The sequence below is a fragment of the Mesoplodon mirus genome (assembly GCF_964341445.2).
Source record: "Mesoplodon mirus genome assembly, chromosome: 1".
In the NCBI taxonomy this organism is placed as follows: domain Eukaryota; kingdom Metazoa; phylum Chordata; class Mammalia; order Artiodactyla; family Ziphiidae; genus Mesoplodon; species Mesoplodon mirus.
Genome location: NC_138976.1, coordinates 32,606,315 through 32,626,080, shown reverse-complemented (window position 1 = coordinate 32,626,080; position 19,766 = coordinate 32,606,315). Strand labels below are relative to the sequence as shown.

At 48.0% G+C, this 19,766-nt stretch overlaps 1 protein-coding gene across 7 annotated transcripts in view; it reads right to left on the bottom strand.

Moving 5' to 3' along the window:
- The window catches only part of ZNF462 (zinc finger protein 462), a 143,649-nt gene that overhangs the window by 79,052 nt on the left and 44,831 nt on the right, over positions 1-19,766 (bottom strand). For 6 of the 7 annotated variants that reach the window (XM_082624406.1, XM_082624403.1, XM_082624401.1 and 3 more), the window contains 3 exons: positions 8,660-8,909; positions 1,889-7,470; positions 918-1,082 (listed from right to left, as the gene is read on the bottom strand). In XM_082624406.1, coding sequence (XP_082480532.1) covers positions 918-1,082; positions 1,889-7,470; positions 8,660-8,882 — 5,970 coding nt within the window. In that variant the 5' untranslated portion in view covers positions 8,883-8,909. Of the gene's footprint in view, positions 1-917; positions 1,083-1,888; positions 7,471-8,659; positions 8,910-10,923; positions 10,976-19,766 lie in introns of those variants that run through there. The other variant, XM_082624404.1, reaches the window with a different exon arrangement.

Here is a 19,766-nt window from a genome sequence, read left to right as displayed (position 1 = left end):
AGAAGCTGACTGATGCTGTCCCGGTGCCACTCACTGCTGTGCCACCAGCCGGAAGGCTTCAGTCTTCAACGGGAAGAGCAGAAGCTTCGCCTCCATGCCACATTGGCAAAACAGGACTCAAGATCAAGAAGGGCCGATGACAGAAATGCATTCACGTATCCAGAGACAGAGCAGAGCCCTGAACCGACTTCTCTGCTCAACACTAAGTGGTCAGCAATATCCTGGAAGGCAGGGATGGCGGCTTGCTCACTGATACAGTGGCTCATTTTAGGATTATGATCTTCAAACCAGGTGGCCTAATACTGGTTGGGGGCAGAGAGAAGGTGCTCGTCAGTGACACAGAGGGAGAGGGGATGGAGGAGACAAATCAGGTCAAAGGGCTCACAGGGCCGACTGTGACCTGAAGGCTTTCAGGTTTAGATTTAACGTTTCTTAACGCTCCTCTGGGGACCCAGGATAAGAAGTAAAAGACAGATTCTCCCAGGCTCTCTGCACCGTGGGCAGATGAGAACAGCAAGAAGTCAGGCAGGGGGAGGCGCAGAAGAGGATGGGAACAGAACCCACTGGACTCCTCTCAAGAGCCCAGGCCGCTTGGAAAAGCAAACACCTAATGGCACTTAAATGCAGCGCATAAGGGAGACCCAAAGCCTCCTGTACCGAGAGGCCCGGATCTTCTGTTTCCACCAGACTATCCACGTGGAAGGGAACCAGATCGAAACGCAACCGGGTCGAAATACAGAAGATGAGGAGGATCCAACCTGTAAAGAAATCAAAACAAGCCAGACCGATCCCAGCATAACTCAGGAACGCCCACATCTGGGGTCGCCCTTTCCTGAGTGGCTCTGAGCAACGGCGTGAATTAGGAACTCGAAGGGCTCACACACAAGACTCCTCATCCAGACCTTCCCAGTGCTCACCTTCACGGCGGCTGACACGGCCGGGACACTGCCGTACTGGACGTGCTTGCGCAGGTGGTTGCAGATGGCCCGGAGCGTCGGATGCACTTCCACACAGAATTTACATTTGTAGCCCACCACCTTCCTCTCCTTGATCTTTGGCACCTCTTCTAAGTGACCAAAAGGCTGGTAAAATACAGTGGTAGCCATCAGTACTCCGAGCCCTCCCTCAATGGCCGGCATTTATTCTTGCAGCTTACTAGCAGATTTTACGTTAAAGCAGATTAGCAGGTTAAAAACCAAGGGAGATAACACGCGAGCATTTTTACATAACAAATTCGTCAGGGGCGAGGCGCGCTGCCCACTGTGCACGCGCGCGAAGTCTCCAGAACCCAAACAGGTTACAACTTGTGAGGAGAGACGATCTCGGTGCAGAAGCCTCATTGTCACTGCCACCAAGTGATCTGGTTTTCAAACCAATTTTTCAACTACACAGGTGAAACGTCGCATAGCTACGCCATTAGCAGACTTCTTGACCAAAAAAGAAAAAAAAGAAAAGAAAAGAAAAAAACTCTACTCCTGGAGACGTTAGGTTCCTGTAGCCGACACTGCAAACAAACCAAGACATGGCTGAGAAGCGCTAACGATACCAAGACACGGCCCGCAACTGCCTTGGGAAAGAGAGCGAGCGTTGTCCTGTAACTAGGCCTCGGAGAAGGCTACTTGGCAGAGAGAAATACAGAAAAGCCACCCGACCCTCCCCTGGGGAACCTTGGGAGGGGCGAGAGGGAGGGGGACGGGGCCGTGGAGAAGGGTGGGCGTAGAACGCGGGGGGGATAATCAAGCTCGAAATGTTTAATTGACTTATTGAGCTCTCTGGCAGGCTAAGTCACTAGGAAGCCCGTAGCGGTTTGGCTGGCAGCGAAGACGTGCATGTGGGCACCAGTGATGAGAGGCCTCCTGGGGGAAGGGAAAGCAAAACATATCCTTACCCTCTCTTGTTTGAAATCTGCAAAAGCACCATCTGCATATTTCTGCTTGCTCAAAAGCTGTTTCCGCCTCTCCTGACGTTTGGCACGCTTCTGGAATTCCTCATTGTGAATGTTCAAGTGTGAGGTCAGCTCCGCCGTGCTTTGCAGTTTGCTATCGCAGTGCTTGCACTGGTAGGCGGAGCTCTGCGGGCGGGGGCCGCCGCCCAGGATGACGAAGTCCCTCTTGAGGTCCCGGCTGTGGTGGTCCGTGTAATGCATGCAGAGCAGCTCCGCCGTGCTGAAGGACAGCTTGAAGCACTTGATGCAGCGGAAAGGGAGCCACTCGATCTCCTGCCCGTCGCTGCCCTCCACCTCGGTTTTCTCGAAGCCGCCTCGCTCGTCCTCTTCCATCAGCACCGGCTTCTCGTGCTCGTCGGCGTAGACGGCAGTGAAGTAGCCCCCCAGCTTGCTGGCGTGCTGCTTCTTGGGGAACACCCCCGGGTGGCGCTTCATGTAGTGGGACACGATGCCCTTCTTGCTGAAGGACTGGAAGGGGCACAGGGAGCACTTCTTCTTCTCCACGGCGCGCCGGAGCTCCTCGCTGAGCTGCGGGGAGTCGTCCTTGGGTGGCGACGGGATGATCACCTTGTTGGGCTTGTCGCTGATGGTCCTGGAGGCCGCCAGGCAGTGCGTGTAGTAGGCGTCGATGTCGTGGCGCTTCTGGTAGTGGGCGGCCAGCCCCTTGCGGATGGGGTTGGTGTAGGCACACAGGGCGCACTTGAAGAGGTTGTTTTTGCCCTCGGGCTGGGCGCGCACGTTGTTGTGCTTGATGCGGTAGTGCCGGGCTATGCCCTTCCGCGTGGAGCAGAAGTACTTGCAGAGCTGGCAGCGGAACACAGTGTGGGACACCAGGTGCGAGGTAGCGAAGTGAGACGTGGACACGGGCTCCTCTCCCACCTCGTCCTCGGTCACGGAGACTTGGGAGGGGCTCACTTCAGTGGTTATCTCGGGCTCGAGGGTCATGGGCAGCTTCGGGGGAGACTGGGAAAAGACATCGAATTCGGGCTGGTTGTGGTACTTCTCATAGTGGATCTTGAGCTTCTCCAGAGTGCCGTGCGTGTAGGGACACAGTTTGCAGCGGTAGGCGCCGTACCCTTGCTTGAAGATCCTGCTCGTCTCCTCCACGTCGTTCTGGGCTATGTCGGCGGACTGCTCCACGTCGTGCACGAAGTCCTCGGCAGTCACCTTGATGGACGGGTGTCGCTTCTGGTAGTGGGTCAGGACACCGTGGATGCGGGTGTTGATGTAGGGGCAATGCCTGCATTTGTAGACGGCGCCCGGGTTGATGTCGATATCCTGGGCAAAGTCAGCAGCCTTCACTTTCATGCCTGGGTGCTTCTTCCCATAATGGGTCAGAAGGCCGTGCAGGTTGTTATACTCAGACTGGCACACGGTGCACTGGTACGGGGTAGAGGAGATGGCGGGGTTGGCTGATGCTAGCTGGAGGCTCTTCTCCGGGGAAAGCCTGGCATCCTCGGGGCATTCAGCTTCCTGCTCGGGGAGCGGGGCAGGCATACTGTTTTCACAATTCACAGGGCCCACGAGCTCTTCAGGCGGAGGGATGGGATTCTCGACAGCATCTTTCTCCTTGATGATATCCAGCAGCACGGACTCGTCCCCGTTCATGGCCCAGGGGTGGAACGCTTGGTAGTGATTGGTGATGTCCCAGATGGAGAGAGCCTCAAAAACACAGTCTCGGCATCTGTACGTTTTGGCTTCAGCTGGCATCGTGAGAGAGGGAGGGGATGGGTCTGGCCCAGCCCAGAGCTTGGTGGCCATGTACGTATAATCAACGTAATGCTCGGGATGCCTCCTCTGATAATGGAGGAGCAAACCGTTGGGATCTGTGTGGGAATAGATGCACCACTCGCAGTGGTAGCCAGCTTCTATCAAGCCGTCTAGAAATGCCCACCGCATGATGGACGTGACTGTGGCCTTCAGGGCAGGGTGGTCTTTCTTGATATGCTTCCTTAGTGCATAAAAGTAGGGGGAGGTGTACGAGCACTGCCGACACTTGAGCGCCCGGAGTTTCGTTCTGTCCCGCTCCACGTTCGAGGGGGGGACCAGCACGCAGCCGGCAGGCTGCTTCTGGTTACGGTCGCAGAGGCTTCGGATGGTGGCCGTGTGCTGCCGGATCACGTCCGCGTTGGCCTTGAAGTCTCGGTGCTTCTTCTGATAATGGATGAGGACACCTTTGACCGTGCGGTTCCCGTAATCACAGTGCTGGCAGAAGAACATCTCGCTCTCTGCGGGAGGGCCGTCTCTCTCGGAGCCGCTCCGGCCGAGCTGCTGCCTGGGGGCCGGTGCCCGGGGGGAGCCTTGGGGCCCATCGGCCCCTCGCGTCATTGCGGCTGTGGGAGGAGCCTGTCTGATATATTTGGCGGTAACCTTTATCTCTGGGTGTCTTTTCTGGTAGTGGACAAGGACTCCCACAACTGACCGATTGCTGTAGGAGCAGTGTTTGCAGTAGTAAAGCTCGGTACCGAGGTCTGGTGGCGGGGGCGGTGGGGGGGGTGGGGAACCCATGGCGGATATTTTGGGAGACACTGGAGCACCCACCTCAAATGACAACCGAGAAAGGGCAGAGCCCCTGTCCACAGACACCATTCGCATGGTTTTCTGGATCCTAAAGTAGGAGGCCTTTTCTTCCGGGTGTTTCTTCTGATAATGAACCAACACAGAGTGCATGTTGGGGCTCGCGAAGGAGCAAACGTCACAATCGTACACGACAACGGTGCTGACCGAGGGGTCCTTCTGATTTTCACATTCTGGAGGAAAGGTCTTGGAAGGGGTGTTCTTAGGGAACGGAGCTGGCACCCCGCCGCCACGGGCCACGGCAGCCGACGCGGCCATGTTCTTGGGAGCCGAGTTCAGGATCTCCCTCAGCGTCTGGGACTCCGTGTTCGGTCCCTCCTGCTGCTCCACCACGTAGCTCGAAAATATCATCGCATTGTTAATCTTGACGGTGGGATGCATTCTCTGGTAATGTGGCATCAGGCTTCGGACGTTGGGGCTCGTGTAGGAACAAAACCGACACCGGTAGATCAGGTCCGAGTGGTCGAAGTTGAGGACGTTCATGGCTTCTGGGTGGTGTTCGCCATAATGCTGCTGCAGGTCTTCGAAGTTGGTATAATCGATGTAGCATTCCAGGCACCTGTACACTGCGCTGTGATCGTTGGGGTCCAAGATGTACCTGAAGCTGAATTTAATGTACGGGTGCATGCGCTGGTAGTGGGTGCTGACGCTCCGGGCAGATTTGTTGTTGAAGTCACAGTGTTTGCAATAATAAAGCCTTCCCGAGTCACTAAAGTCCGCGTTTTCATTACCGTGCTCAGTTCCGTAGATAGGAGTCTGGGTGTTGAGCAGAGTAGCGCTGGAAACCTGGTGATCTTTCATGTTCGCGGAGGAGCCGTAATAATCCTCTTCATCTTCAGAAAGGGTGAGCTCTATCTCAGCCCCGTTGGTGGCATTGTAATCGTGGGTGACAGTTCTGAAGTTGGGCTCCTTCTGGGGCTCAGGGGCATCTCTCGCCCAGATCTGCTGCGCTGAGAAGGACGTGGGCACCTCCAGGACGGGCTCTGGCGGCTCTTCTTCCCGGTCCAGCTCCACCTCAATCTCCACTTCGTTGTCTTCCTCTTCCTCCTCGTCATCCTCCACGTTGATCACCGCATCTTCCTGCTGTTTGGTTTGGTTAATTCTGCTCTGCAGGTTGCTTGCTATCTCGTCAATCCGGGTCCTCTTCTTCACGGGCGATAAGTCGAGAGGAAAGTCATTAGCGAGTTTCCTAGAAGCCTTAGCTACAAAATTGTTCTTGGAGGACAGCCCAAGAATTGAGGTCTGACTTTTCTTCACAGTGTTGCTGGAAGAGGGGTGGCTGTCTGTCTCGCCGTCCGCTGGCAGGCTGGAGGGCTGCCCCTCGAATTTTGGCAAGTTGTCGCAGAAGGAGTGCTTGTGCTGCTGATGAACCCTCAGCCCTTTCAGAGTCGTGGTGGAGTAATTACACATGGTGCACTTGTAGGGGTGCAGGGGCGGGGCCTGCGCGGGCGGCGGGGGCGGGGGCGGCACCTGATGGGGCGGCTGTAGCTGTGGCGGCTGAGGCTGTGACGGAGGCGGGGGTGGTGGCGGCGGCGGGGGCGGCTGTTGCTGCTGCAGGGGCTCCAGCACGACCCCCGACTTTCTCCCATTGATGCTCGAGCTCTCGTACGACACGACACCTTCGTGCAGCGGGGAAGCAATGCTTTCGCTCTGGGAATTCACAGCATCCCAGTCTGACGTTGTACCCGTGTGACACTGTTTGTGAGCCCCAAGTTTTAACGAGCTCTTGCAAGTAAATGGACATTCATCACATTTGTAGACGGCTGTCTTTCCGGATAAGTGGATGTTTTCTATGTGACGGGAGATGCTACGTCGATGCATGGTGAGGAACGGACAAAAGGGGCACTGGAACCTGTTCATGAATCTTCTAAATGGGATCCCCTTGGTCTCCAATAATTTGTTGCCCTCTGAGCCCATCAGCTGCTCCGTGGACATGCCTGCTGTCTGATGATCCAGAGCAGTTAAGCCATTCTCACTGTCTATTTCATTTAACTCTTCATCGGAACTAGAGTCATTCAGCATGCTGTTAGTTTCCAGGTCGGCAGAAGAATTGGTCATGTCAGTCATTCCGTAACGGGATCTCTCTGCCAAGTTGACGAGGCCAGAATTGTGAGGTGACTTCGGCTTCATCTGAGGGTAAGACATGGGCGAAAACTTGGAAGCGGAAGAAGAATTGGGTCTCATGATGGAGTTGCCGATGGAGCCCCTGAAGGTGGAGACGTTAGTGTTGGGTAGCTCCCGGCTGGCAGCATTCATAGACAGATAGGTGGAGTTAGAAGTGGGGCTGGGGGCGTTCTTGTTCTGCACGTCAGGCAGATTAGTCCCTTCTTGCTGCTGCCTGAGACTGGACAGGATCTTGACCATGCTGCGGTGTTTCTTCATCATGTGGTCACACCAGCGTTCCCGGCGGGGGGTCTGATAGCTGCACCACTCACAGCAGAAGTTGCCTCGAGACTTGGTCAGAGGCTTGACCATAGATTCTAGGATGCTGCGCTCCACGACCTCCGCCGGCAGTTCCTTGCAGGGGTCCTGCAGGGACACGGGTGGGACCACTGGGTCTGGCATCGGAGCAGGGGCAGGGGGAGGAGCAGTGGTCTCCTTCAAATTGTTTTTGTGATACATCTTCTGATGCTTAATTATTCTTGCCCTCCTTGGTGACTTGTATGTGCAAAACTGGCAAGAGAAGACCTTTCCGAATCCCTCGTGCATCATGATATTATAATTTAAGGATCCTGGAACAGGGGGTCCTGCCGAACTCCCTTCAGTTTGAGCTCCGTGGACCTTCCTAGTGTGCTCAATGAGGAGGTTTTTTGACCTGAAGTAGCGTACGCAGAACTTGCATTGAAAAAACTTGTTTGTTGGTTTGGGATTAGAGGCAATATGCTGACCGTAATATCCTGGACTATGGCCATAGTAACTTCCGGTCCCCAATGCAGTTGCATTTTGACCTAAAGAGAAGGCATAAGGTAAGTGGGAAGAGAAAAGCAAAGCAAAAGCGAGTCACGAAATTCAATCATGCAAATCCATATTCTTTTCAATTATCCTTCATTAATAAACATCACATTCAAAAAGCCTAACATCTCAAGATGAGGCCCTGAAGAGTATTAACGAAGCGTTAACGAACATAAACACGTTGCGTCTCACGGACGGAAGGCAGCACTCGGCTTCAGGTGCAAGAGTCTCCACATCTCGATTCATGTGCCACAGAGCTATGAAAATGCAAGTTTCACACACTGCAATATTCATTCTGGAACTTTCCAAGATACTACCCTGTGCTCCAAATTGAAAGGAAACTGAGAAACAGAGGAAGCTGCAAGAACAATAACCTGGGCTACTCAAGAAGAGAAACGTGATGCCCAAACCACAAAAATGGCTCACAAATGAGAATTCCCTGGCGGTCCAGTGGTTAGGACTCGGCGTTTTTCCACTGCCGTGGTCCAGGTTCAATCCCTGGTCGGGGAACCTTTAAAGATCCCACAAGCCTTGCAGCGTGGCCAAAAAAAATGGCTCGCAAAGAGCAAGAAACTCTGTAGGAACCGTGCATGTCAAGAACCACGGCTACAGACTCCTCAGTAGTGTATGCAGCCTGTTGCCTGTACTGGTTGCCCTAAGGGACCTTGGAGACAGCCCTTTCCAGTGGACATTCATGACTTGTGCCCAATCTAGGCTCCAGACAGGTATGTGCGGTGCCTTTGAAAAGCCCCAGGGCACAGTGGCCAGGGTCCACGCTGGCCAAGTCATAAGGTCCATCTGCACCAGGCTGCAGAACAAGGAGCACGTGATTAAGGCCCTCCACAGGGCCAAGTTCAAGTTCCCTGGCTACCAGAAGAGCCACATCTCCAAGAAGTGGGCGTTTACTAAGTTTAATGCGGATGACTTTGAAAACAAGGTGGCAGAAAAGCAGCTCATCCTGGATGGCTGTGAGGTCAGATGCATCCCTAATCCTGGCCCTCTGGACAAATGGCGGACCCTGCACTCATGAGAGCCTTGGCACTGTCGTCCCCTCCTTACTCACACCCACCAATAAGTCCTACTCTCCTGTCCAAAAAAAATAAAAAGAACCATGGCTACAGGCAGGCTCAAAATAGATGAGGGCAGTGAAATACATCAGATATGCCGAGCTTAGGACAGATTTACCTGATAAGTCCTCTGCAATCACAAATTCATCCTTTATAGACGAAAACTCCACCTCTGTCTGGTTACTGGCATTCATGGACCCAGATCGCGGCTCATTCGCATTGTCTTCGGCAACGTCCGTCGGCTGCAGAAATGCCGTGTGGACATCCTGGATATGCGCCTTGAGATCTTCATAAGACGGGGCTCTGAAGTCACAGCCATCGCACTGAAGCACCTCCATCATCTGGGTCTACTCTCTCACATTAGGAACCTGTGGTGGCAGAAGGCAGACGAAACACCTTAAGGCTTGCGCTCATTGCGTACCCCAAGCTGATGGGGCTACAAGTCCATTAATGGAAGAAATTCCAATATCGGCCATTTTCTCTCACTGGACTTTGCCAGATGGAACACTGGCCAAAGAAAGGAAATCAGACATAATAGGGATGGTGTCCTTGGCTTCGTAACTTCAAAGAAGGGGGAAAAAACCAGGTAAACTTTTTCTAGCTTGATGTATCTGCAAGTGCCATGTGTCAAAGAAACCCTTAATACTTCAAAAGTTGTAGCAGTTTCTGAATTTCTTGACTGGATTCAAATTTCTTGGTAGGTTAATACTGACTTGGATTCTGGCTGGGGCCAGTTTTATTTTTGAACCAGAATCTTCTCAGAAGTAAAGAGGTTGCCCATACAGAAGAAAGGACAAACTTCACTCTTCATTAGCTGTTTTAATACTATAAAACATTGATGTTTTATCACCAAATGGTGAAACAGTCCTGAATCTCTGAGTGGCAGTAGGAAAAGCTTTTATTGTACCTTTTTATTCTTCTATTGTCTTAACTGATATCGCGGTACACCTCCTTCTTCCCTTCCTTAAACAGTTTATTTTTTTTTCATGAGCTAAATGGTTATTTGCTTTTTACTACCTACCAATTATAACCTAACAGCTTCTCCAATCTAATTAGGTCATAAAATATTTCTCAAGAGATTCTTAAACAACCAACTTTAGATGACAATCCAGTTTCTAGTTTCAGGTTGCACCCTGGTACCTCGATTTACACTAAGGCAACAGAAACGCACGTGGTTTGGAAGAAGGGCTTCTAAGGCAGGACTTTCTCTTTTTCTACTTCTCCCCTTTACAAATGTGGAGTGCATACTTGGCCATAACAAGCAGTGAACCTGATTTAGAATAAAGTAAAACTTGCCCGGCTGCCTCTGTCCTGCTATTTACTGTGTGATTGAAAGATACAGATAGCTTCACACGAACTCAATGGAGAGGCCCACCATTAAGAAGTTAAAAATGCATTAGAAGGCATAGACCTTCCTATTTAAGTTGAGATACCCAGTTATTATCTTAATGACTGAGTTACTTCACTGAGCTCATAGCAAACTCTACTGAGTCACTGTAATCTAGAACCAGATGTCCAAGGAACAAAAGCCACAAGCCAGATCTTTCGATACTCTGATCGTACGGCAACTTTCTATACTTTTATTGTCAAAGATCAATTATTTCTGCAGGAAGAATAAAGTGGAGAAATCTGTCAATGCCGTGAAAGGAGCTATGGCAGGAGGATTTTCTCTGAAAGAATGCTCCTGTGAAAATAACTCCTGGCAAGTCCAGCTCTGGACAGCCTGAGCTTGCAGAGTGAGACACACAGATATTTACCTTCTCCCCTTTCACCCAGCAATTTCTCTTTTCCAATAAACCCTGAACTGTGCACCAGAGTTCCTGTCAGCTAACTCAGCCTCCATATTCCCAGCCACACCAGCTTTTCTGTCTCAGCACCAACCCAAATTGTGTGGAAGAGGTTGCTATCAGCTCTGGATCAAATTACAGCCGTCACCGAGGCCCCACCCCACTTCTCCTTTTCGCACAGCCCATTAGACCTGAACACAAATTTTTCCATAGTGCAGACGACTCCTGCATTTAGAACACTTCACGGCAAAAAGGCAGATCATCCAGTGTGCGCTCCCCATCCCCCCAGCTTAGTCCTTTCATCTCAGCCAAACAAGCCACAGCTCTGCTGAATGTGTTTATCACACTTTCAGGAGATAGGAGCTCCTGCGTCACTGGAGCTCTAAGTCTCACTGAGCTGCCCTAGTCCTCTGAGCTTTAGGAGCGGCCATTTTAGCTCAGAGCCTCCCTTCTGAGCACAACATGGCTTCTCTGGGATGGATGCTGCCAGGCTGCCAGGCAGAGGGAACAGGAGAGGAGCAGCCTGGGCCCCTCCTCTGCCCTCCTCCTCCCAACAAAGGAGGAACTGTTTCACTCCTTCCCGAAAAAGCAGCACCTCTCTCCTCCTCAAATGTCATTCACCAGGATCTCCGAAGGTTCTTTTATCCCATGCCTCATGGGCTAGTTCGTTCATCCCAGCACAGCCCTGGTTACCGCAGGACGTTCCTGGACCAGACCCTGTTCTCCAGCTGCCTTTGGGGGGTGGGCTGGAGGGGGGGAACCTCCAGAATGCCTTGGCTTCTTGGGAGTCGTCCTTCCACACACAGAAGACATACCATCCGACTCTGCTTGCCAGATTCCAAAGTCTAATGACCTTTGTTAATCACCAGCCAGTCTGTCTGCATCAGCAGACCCTGCCAACAGGCACACCCTTCAACACAAAGGCTGTAGCTATTCCTTTTAAAAGAGGTTCTCTGAAAGCTCCATTGTGTAGCCGAGAGGAAAACAAAATCTCTTCCCTTCAAAACTTCAAGCCTTTAGAAATAATGCAACAAAAGGCTTTCTGCTGTGTGTCTTTTGGAAAGTTTGAGCCTTGTTCGCACAACATCCACCAAAAAAATGACAGTTCTGCCCAAGGAAAGCAGGGCACCTTTGGCATTAAGTCATCCACCCCGAGATGAAATTCATCTCTCTGCACGGTTCTCTAATATCTTGGTGTCTTCCGAAGCTCTTAGCAAGGATTCAAACTTCGCTGGATGCAAACAAACCAACGGTCTCCTTGTTCTGCTACAAAGGAGATTAAAGGGTTAGGAGATCAGGAAAAAAAAAAAAAAAGCCACTGATTTAGAAAAAGAAGAGATGATGAAATTGATTTCCTAATAGGTTCTAGCTTTAATGTTGTTGCAGACTCTACCTCAAAAATAGCACAGAGCCTTAGAAGAGGTTAATCTCCAGGCTGCTGAGAGAACCAGCGTCTGGTTACCACTGAATGGCCTTCAATTGGATGTCTGCACCGAGTCCTCATAGGAGGATGTAGCCTCCTCTGAAAGCCATTTTGTCTTTGTGCACACATTGCTCCTGGAGACGCTGACAGAAGAAAACAGAAATTGCCAGCATGGCCTAAACAATCAAAGACACAGAAACTTGATGTGTTTATGAGAATGAGGACGTACACATGGGCAAAAAGTGAGAGGAGGAGGCGGAGACGGAACAGGGGAGGAGAGAGACAAAGAAAGCTGGACCTGAGGATGACCCATCCATCAACTCGAGGATGTTTTTGCAGCAGATGGTAATCCTCTGAGAAACCAACAACAAAGATGGGAACAAAGATGAGAAATACTCTCTTGCATATTTGACTGTTTCATCAACCGAGAAAGAACAGCAACCCTAAAAGGCTAAACCAGACACTGAGCTGCTACCAAATGATGATTTAAAGTTAAAAGCCTTGATCTCCTATCTATTTACTTTATTTAAAAATTCTACTGCAATAATGAGATTAGCAGTATTTTTTTTCCCACTGACCAAATCAGCAAAATCAAAAGCAGAAGAGGAAGCTTCTGAACTAACTGAAAGAAATGCTATTTCAAAAGGTCATGAGATGAATCTACAAATCAAACAAGCGTGTCCCCCCCCCAGCCCCCCGGCCCCATCTCCTACTCCCAATGCAATATCTCCAGGCCCCTCAAGGTCAAACAGGCATCTGACAACTAGACTCGCACCACCACCCATGATGATGCCTTGGCAGGCAGATGAAAATGGATTCGTTCCCAAATAAGCTAGCACCTAATGTGATTAGTCCTCCTAATGTGAAACCTCTAGACCATACTAATTATCCACGACTCTGCACTACTGATTGCCACGTGTTGGTTTGTGCAATTTACATTGATAAGTCTAGAGTTTTCAAGAGGTGGGGTTTTGATGGGAAACCCAAAACCCAACTTTCCATATTGGACAAACCCTTGAAGACATATTTAAAGAAAATCCAGAGATCTTGTTAAGGATTGGGAATATACAGCTGAGAACGGGGATAGGGAAAGGATGGCCACCAGCTGCTCTTTCTCAGTCTTAAAAACACCAATTTTGAACTTATTTTCAAAACAGAAACAGACTCCCAGACATAGGAAGCAAATTTATGGTTACCAAAGAGGGAAGGGGGAGAGAGGGATAAATTAGGAGTTTGGGATTAACAGATACAAACTACTAATATATAAAAAAAAGATGACATGGTCCTACTGTATAGCACAGGGAACTATGTTCACTATCTTGTAATAAACTATGACGGAAAAGAATCTGAAAAAAGAAGATAGATAGATAAGTAGATCTATATATATAATTGAATCACTTTGCTATACTTCAGAAAGTAACACACAGAATTCCCTGGAGGTCCAGTGGTTAGGACTCTGCACTTCCACTGCAGGGGGTGCAGGTTCAACCCCCTGGTCTGGGAACTAAGATCCCACATGCCATGCGGTGTGGCCAAAAAATAAAAAAATTTAAAAATAAGTTAAAAAAAGAGAAAGTAACACAGCACTGTAAATCAACTACACTTCAATTTAAAAAAACCCACCAATTTTAACTTCTACCGTCTGCCCACCCACTTTCTGTGTTCACAATGTCAGAGACCCATCATGCCTCCATTTTCCTCCTGTGACGGTGAAAGGGGACAATCCACAGGTTCATCATGTGCCCTCCCCACTCTCTGCCCAGACAGGAGGGGAGAAGGGAGGCGCCCTGGGTGCTTGAGGGCACGCCTACAATCCTGCCACCACAACCCTCACCTGGGTCACCTCGGCGAGCACCGTTCTCCAGGATTGCATGGAGCACGAACACGGTCTTCAAGTCAGAATCCCAACTGTCTCCGGGAAGCGTCCAAATGGAAAGGTGGAGGCCTTGCCTGGACCTACCCTGTTCTCTGACTGAAGGACTGCAGACCAGAAATAAAGCTGTGAAGCACCACAGCCACAGGGATTCAAGAGCAACTAATTATATAAGCTTCAAAGCCTTTGAGAAATAGAACCAGAAACACCGTAAGATGCTTTTCCTATGTCCACTCCAGAAACCTAGTTTCATTTGTAAGACACTGAACTCCCTGGTTCTCCTGAATCACAATTCTAAGAAAAGGCTTTAGTGAGCACCTATTGTCTGTGCTTTTCTCACTTTCCTTTCCCATGATTGGAAAAACCAATTACCAGTTAGTGGAATGCATAAACGTCGGCACCGTTCAGCTAGAAGGACAGAAAAATCAGGAACTTAAAGATCATTCTACAAATGTATTTGAGATCGGAAACTGTTGCTATGATGAGGTCAAAGAGCTGTGGGGTGTGTTGGGAAATTAACATCCCTTATTTCAAGCCCCAGGAACGTGGTTTGGGAGGAAAGAAGACTTTTTTCATGCTTAGGATGAAAAATGAGGGGAAAAAAATCACTAACTAATCCACTTGTGAGTGTGGGTCGCTACTCTCAGCAACAAGACGTGTTGTACATCACTGCTTATCATTTACTCTTGTCATGGTTGAAGTGGGAGTTCTAATAACTTAAAAATCATTTAAAGCATCTTTCCAAACAGGACTGGATCAAGAAATGGAGGTAAAAATCTCCTTTCAGGAAAAGGAACAGTAGTTACGAAATCACACTTACAAATGCAAATAGAGACTATAGATACACACACACAGGCATGCATATATATGCAAACACATGTATCATAGGGTGCCTGTCCTCTGCACATACATATATACATACATACATGTACGTAAATATGAAATAATTAATTTTCTTGATTTAATTTGAACTCAGATATGGGCATGTGCCCTCCAAGTTTAACACTTCTGTTAGAACACTTTTGAATAAGTACAAATGACATACACACTCTTCCCATGTTATAGTGATTAAAAAAAAATAAGCCAACAAAATAAACCAACAAAGAACTTCCAACAACAAGATACCTACATTGATCGCACAACATTTGGTACAACTATAGATCCTGGCTCACCATGTGGTGTCTTCAAATGTCCTATCCAATGTTTATGCTGTTTGCTACATGATCTAAGCAGTTCTGTGTACTCTTGGCAATTCACCACACTAATGAAAGGTTTAACATATCAGGGAGGATAAATAATTAAGGAATTCAGAAGGGAGACACAGCTGTTCTTCAAAACCAAATTTTCAGAAGAGAAAGGATTAATTTGCAATCACATATGTAGCCCCCAAGATGAAACTGAATTTAAATAGTAGCAGAGAAATACCACACGAGCCTGAATCCGGCCAATGCCCATGTGTGGCCTCTAGTTCCATCTCTGGGACAGAGTCTGAAGCAGGCAATCTGCAGATTAATAACCCCAGTCACCTTCCGGCCAAGGATGCTGGTCTTCAGGTTCTCTTATTTTAGCTTTGTTTTCCTGAATCAAGTTTTCAAGTTTTACAGAGCACAGTGGAGTAATATTTCATAACAGATAACCTCGGGGATCATTATTAAAATGAGATGATCTAATCCAAATGACCCAAAAAATATCAGATATGTAAACAAGAAGCCACTCTGGCTGAGTGACCTGTTATGAAAGCAGGTAGTGAGTGTCTAATACAGAAAGAGATAGTACATACCTTCTGGAGAATTCATGCATTCCTTTGCAATGATATAAGGCTAATTGAGGCCAACAGGCCAATAGGCAGCCTGCCAGCTCTCCTGTCCTTAGAAAAGGAAGCGTGTGATTTGAATAAGGAGATAAAAGAGGAGAGAAGGGACTAGAAAAGAAAGGGAGGAAGCAGGGTGGTATCTCAGGAGCTTTAGACTTCATTGTCTGTGGAGGGGAACCTGCAGTTCACCAGATAACTCCAATTCTGAGAAGCGTCCTGACAATATTCTCCTTGAGAAACAAAACAAAATGAAGACACCTCCACATGCTAAAATTCTCAAAAGGCAACCATGACAAATGAGATCGCAGCTCATTTTGTTCTTCCAAATGACCGAAAACCACTCTTAGGGTTGAATGAATTCTCTGAAATGTCATGGGTCCATCAGGAAATTCCTTGGAAACTTTGAAGCCATTCTTGCCCGAGCCTGGAGATCAAGAGAGCCCCGATTTCTCTCCTCTAGAGCCAAACCTCACCCAAACGGCAGAGACAGAAAATCGCTGTATTCCTTTGTAGACTCTTCAGCATGCTGGCTGGGTTTCCACAGACACTTTTCACACTACAAGAACTCTCATTATAAAAATTGTAAAATTAAAGGGAAGTTGCAGATATGCTGCTGGGTCTTCATTACAGAACTGATTAAGACGCAGAGTAAGCAGAAGCTGCAGTCAAAGGCATCTTCCATATCGTGAAAGACCAAACCACACATTGAGTAGCTCCTCTGTGGGTTTGAAGGCTTCACTGACCACAGGCCTTGGGCATGTCTTCACAGCCAGATCTGTGCCTGGTACAGAAGGTCTGGCCAACCCCACCAAGTCTAAATTCTACAGTTTCAGTGAATGAATCCAGAAACCATTTGAACAACTTACCTTGCTCTCTATTACCTTCTGAGAGGGAAAAAAAAACACAAAAAACAAAACGAAAGGATCCAGGGCTGTTGAAAGTATAAGAAAGTTTTGCCAGAAGAATCTCTTTTATTTGAGGAAAAGCCCACAAAAGTCCCAATCTAATCCCTCTGAGATTTGTTCTTCGCCTTGTGCTCGTGGTTTGCTCAGAAAATTCAGACAAGTCACTTCCTTTAAATGAGAATTGTCGCGAGTCTGCCTATATCTGTGGCACACAAGGCCCTGATGCAATAACCTTTCCAGTCCAATTTCTTATATTTGACAAAATATAACCACTCATGGTTCCTGATCTAACTACCCCCTCAGGATGAAAGCCCTAAGCAGACTGCTTTCTGGAAAGGTAAACAATGGCTGGGCTTGTGTGAATCAGGAATCGTGACCATTTTGAAGTCCTCCTATTCCAGAAGATTGTGATTTTTTTTTCTCCTCTTGGCCTCCACCTATAGCAGAAGGCACTGCCCACTGAGATCCATTGGTTCTCCTACCCCATTCCAAGAAAATAGGAAGAACACCCTATGTTTTTATGTATGGAACTGGCAGATACCCAAGAATTAGGAATATTTTAATTTAAATGATAGCTAAAGAATTTCTTTTCTCTTGCAATCTCCAATCTACTCTCAGCAAGTAAGTTTACTCCTAAAAATCACTGCACCTCAAGAACTTCTTAGCAGAAAGTTAAGACATTTGTCTGCCAACACAACAGTAGAATTTATCACCATGTGAAAACACTACAGTGGCTCAGGTACTTGGCCAAGCCCCACGTTCCATAAATCCTTAATGAAAATCTCACTTTGCCCAACAAACTTAGGTCTTTCAGCTTAAAAAGGACAAGGATATAGAAATGCCTCTCCAGCAAGTAAAATAATTTATTCCCAGCAGGTGTGATGGCTCCACCTGCCACCTTCACCTTGAACGAGTCTTTCGAAGCCTTTACTTGGATCATTTCACTAAATGAAGAGATTTGATTATCCCAGTCAACCTTTTCGTACAAAGGAGTGTTTTACAAAATTTTCGTATATTTTGAGAGATTTTTTTCTGACTTAATTCATCTCTCACTTTTTATTATTATTCAGAGACAAATAAATGCCTAGTTTCGTCATGGCTGACTCCTCCTCATGCAATTCTGGGCTCAAAGGTTCTATCCTCCAAGGGGCTTTTTCACAACTCCATCTAATATTAGCCCACTCTCCCCACCCCCATGAAATCGAGCCCCTATCCACAACTCTGACCATGCTGACTTTCTCTACCACATGACGCTGCCTTATAAGTTCCTTCATTGTTGCTATGATACCTGTTTGTTTGTGCTCTATCTCCCTCTGCTAGAACGTAGGCACCCTGATAGCAAGCCCACACCTGTCTATTTATACTGGTATCTTCAGCACTGGGGACAGTTCACACAATAGGTACTCAGCACATGTGCTGAATGAATGAAGCAGAGCTTGTGAGAGATAAGATTCCAATCAAACATAAAAAGATTGGTTATGAGAGTTAGATTCTTCTACTAACCTTATGTTGTCACAGAGCAGTGGTCCCAACCAGGGGCAATCTTACCCCCACAGACCCCAGCCCAGGGATATTTGGAGACACTTCTGGTTCTCACAACTGGGCGGCGGGGGGGGGGGGGGGGGGGGCTACTGGTATCTAATGCGTAGAGGCCAGGGATGCTGCTAAACATCCTACAACGCACAGGAAAACCCCCATAAGAAAGAATGATCTGGTCCAAAATGACAACAGTGTGGAGGATGGAAACCCTGTCACAAGTGGTCTTTAGGTATTTTCAGTCTCTGCATATAAGCCACCTGCCTTTATAAGCCTTTCATGTGGTCCTTGCTGGGGACTCTCAGGACTAGATGATCAGCAAGTTCTCTTCCAGCTCAAAGATTCTATGATTCCATGGTTCAAAATGATCTTAGTAGCCTTCCTGTCCTATGACATCACGAGTTTTTTAGTTTTATTTTTCTGATTTGGGTATTTTACGATAAGCTTTTCAAGAAAAATCCAAGATTAAGGAATATAACTGGTCCATCTCTCCTTAGTGATAAGCCCCTTGCACTGATGATGACCCTGTGGGCTTTGTGGGTAAGGGATCAACATCATTAAAAATGGTCAAGTCCAGGGCTTCCCTGGTGGCGCAGTGGTTGAGAGTCCGCCTGCCGATGCAGGGGACACAGGTTGGTGTCCCGGTCCGGGAAGATCCCACATGCTGCAGAGCAGCTGGGCCCGTGAGCCATGGCCGCTGAGCCTGAGCGTCCGGAGCCTGTGCTCCGCAACGGGAGAGGCCACAACAGTGAGAGGCCCACGTACCGCAAAATAAAAAAATAATAATAAAAAAGAAGGTCAAGTCCTACAGTTAGCATGTGGCCTCCAACTAAAATTTCTATGAAAAACATCATGCACATTTTCTCCTCTCCAACATACAAAATTATCTTCGCTCAAAGTGATGGGGCCCCAGGCTACTCAAAATCACTCTTCAAAGGATGAGTACCGTGTTCCTTTTGGTTCTTATATCCCCAGGGCCCAGCACAGGTCTGGCCCTGACAAGATCTGTGGGATGAATGAGTGTGTGCATGCCTGCTTTCCAGGAAAGAAAATTAACCAGTGGTACCAACCCAAACTAAACATATAGGAACCTAAGCAATTCCAGAGAGGCTCCATGACCAGAAAAACAAAACAAAACTTAGCACTATATGCCACTGCTCCCACTCAACTCATAATGTTCATGAAGCCACATCACAGTGCTTGGCTGACTACTGAGATATTAGGAATTCCATGTCCCCACCTGTCCTTGGTATGTGAGGAAGTGGCCACCTTGCTCTTCCTCACCATCCAAGCGGAAGGTACTCTGGCAGCATCATTCTACCCACATATTTATAACACTGCTAAGCTCCCCTAAACTGATGTGACACTTGGAATCATCACCTGGGGCTACACTTGAGACTATCTGGTTGCCTTCCCTCCACAAAAAAATCTTTCAATTCTTGTTTGCAAAGATTCTGGAAAGCCTGAGGAACCATTCTCCCCTATAGCTCAAAACTGTATAAACCTGTTCAGTAGAGGAAAGTATACAGAAATTAGGTAGGAACAGAGCTCTCTCCTTGGCTTCCCTAAAAAATATTGAAACAATAAATTACCTGTGCCTTCTTTAACTCAAACAGAAGAATTCACTCCTAAAAGTTAACTATCTGTAAGCTCATTAGTGTCCACTAGAGAGGAGATCTCAAAAGACCATGTTGTCCAATGTGGCCCAATATCTTCATTTTTCAGATAGTGAAACTGAAGGTCTCAGGAAAAATAACCTGCCCAAGGCTTCTGGAACATACTCTCTGAAGCAGGAAAAAAAATCTGTTGAATTCCATAATTAGAGAAAGGAAATCAGCAGTAAAAACACTCTATAAATGTTATTCAGTTCATTAATAGTTATTCACAC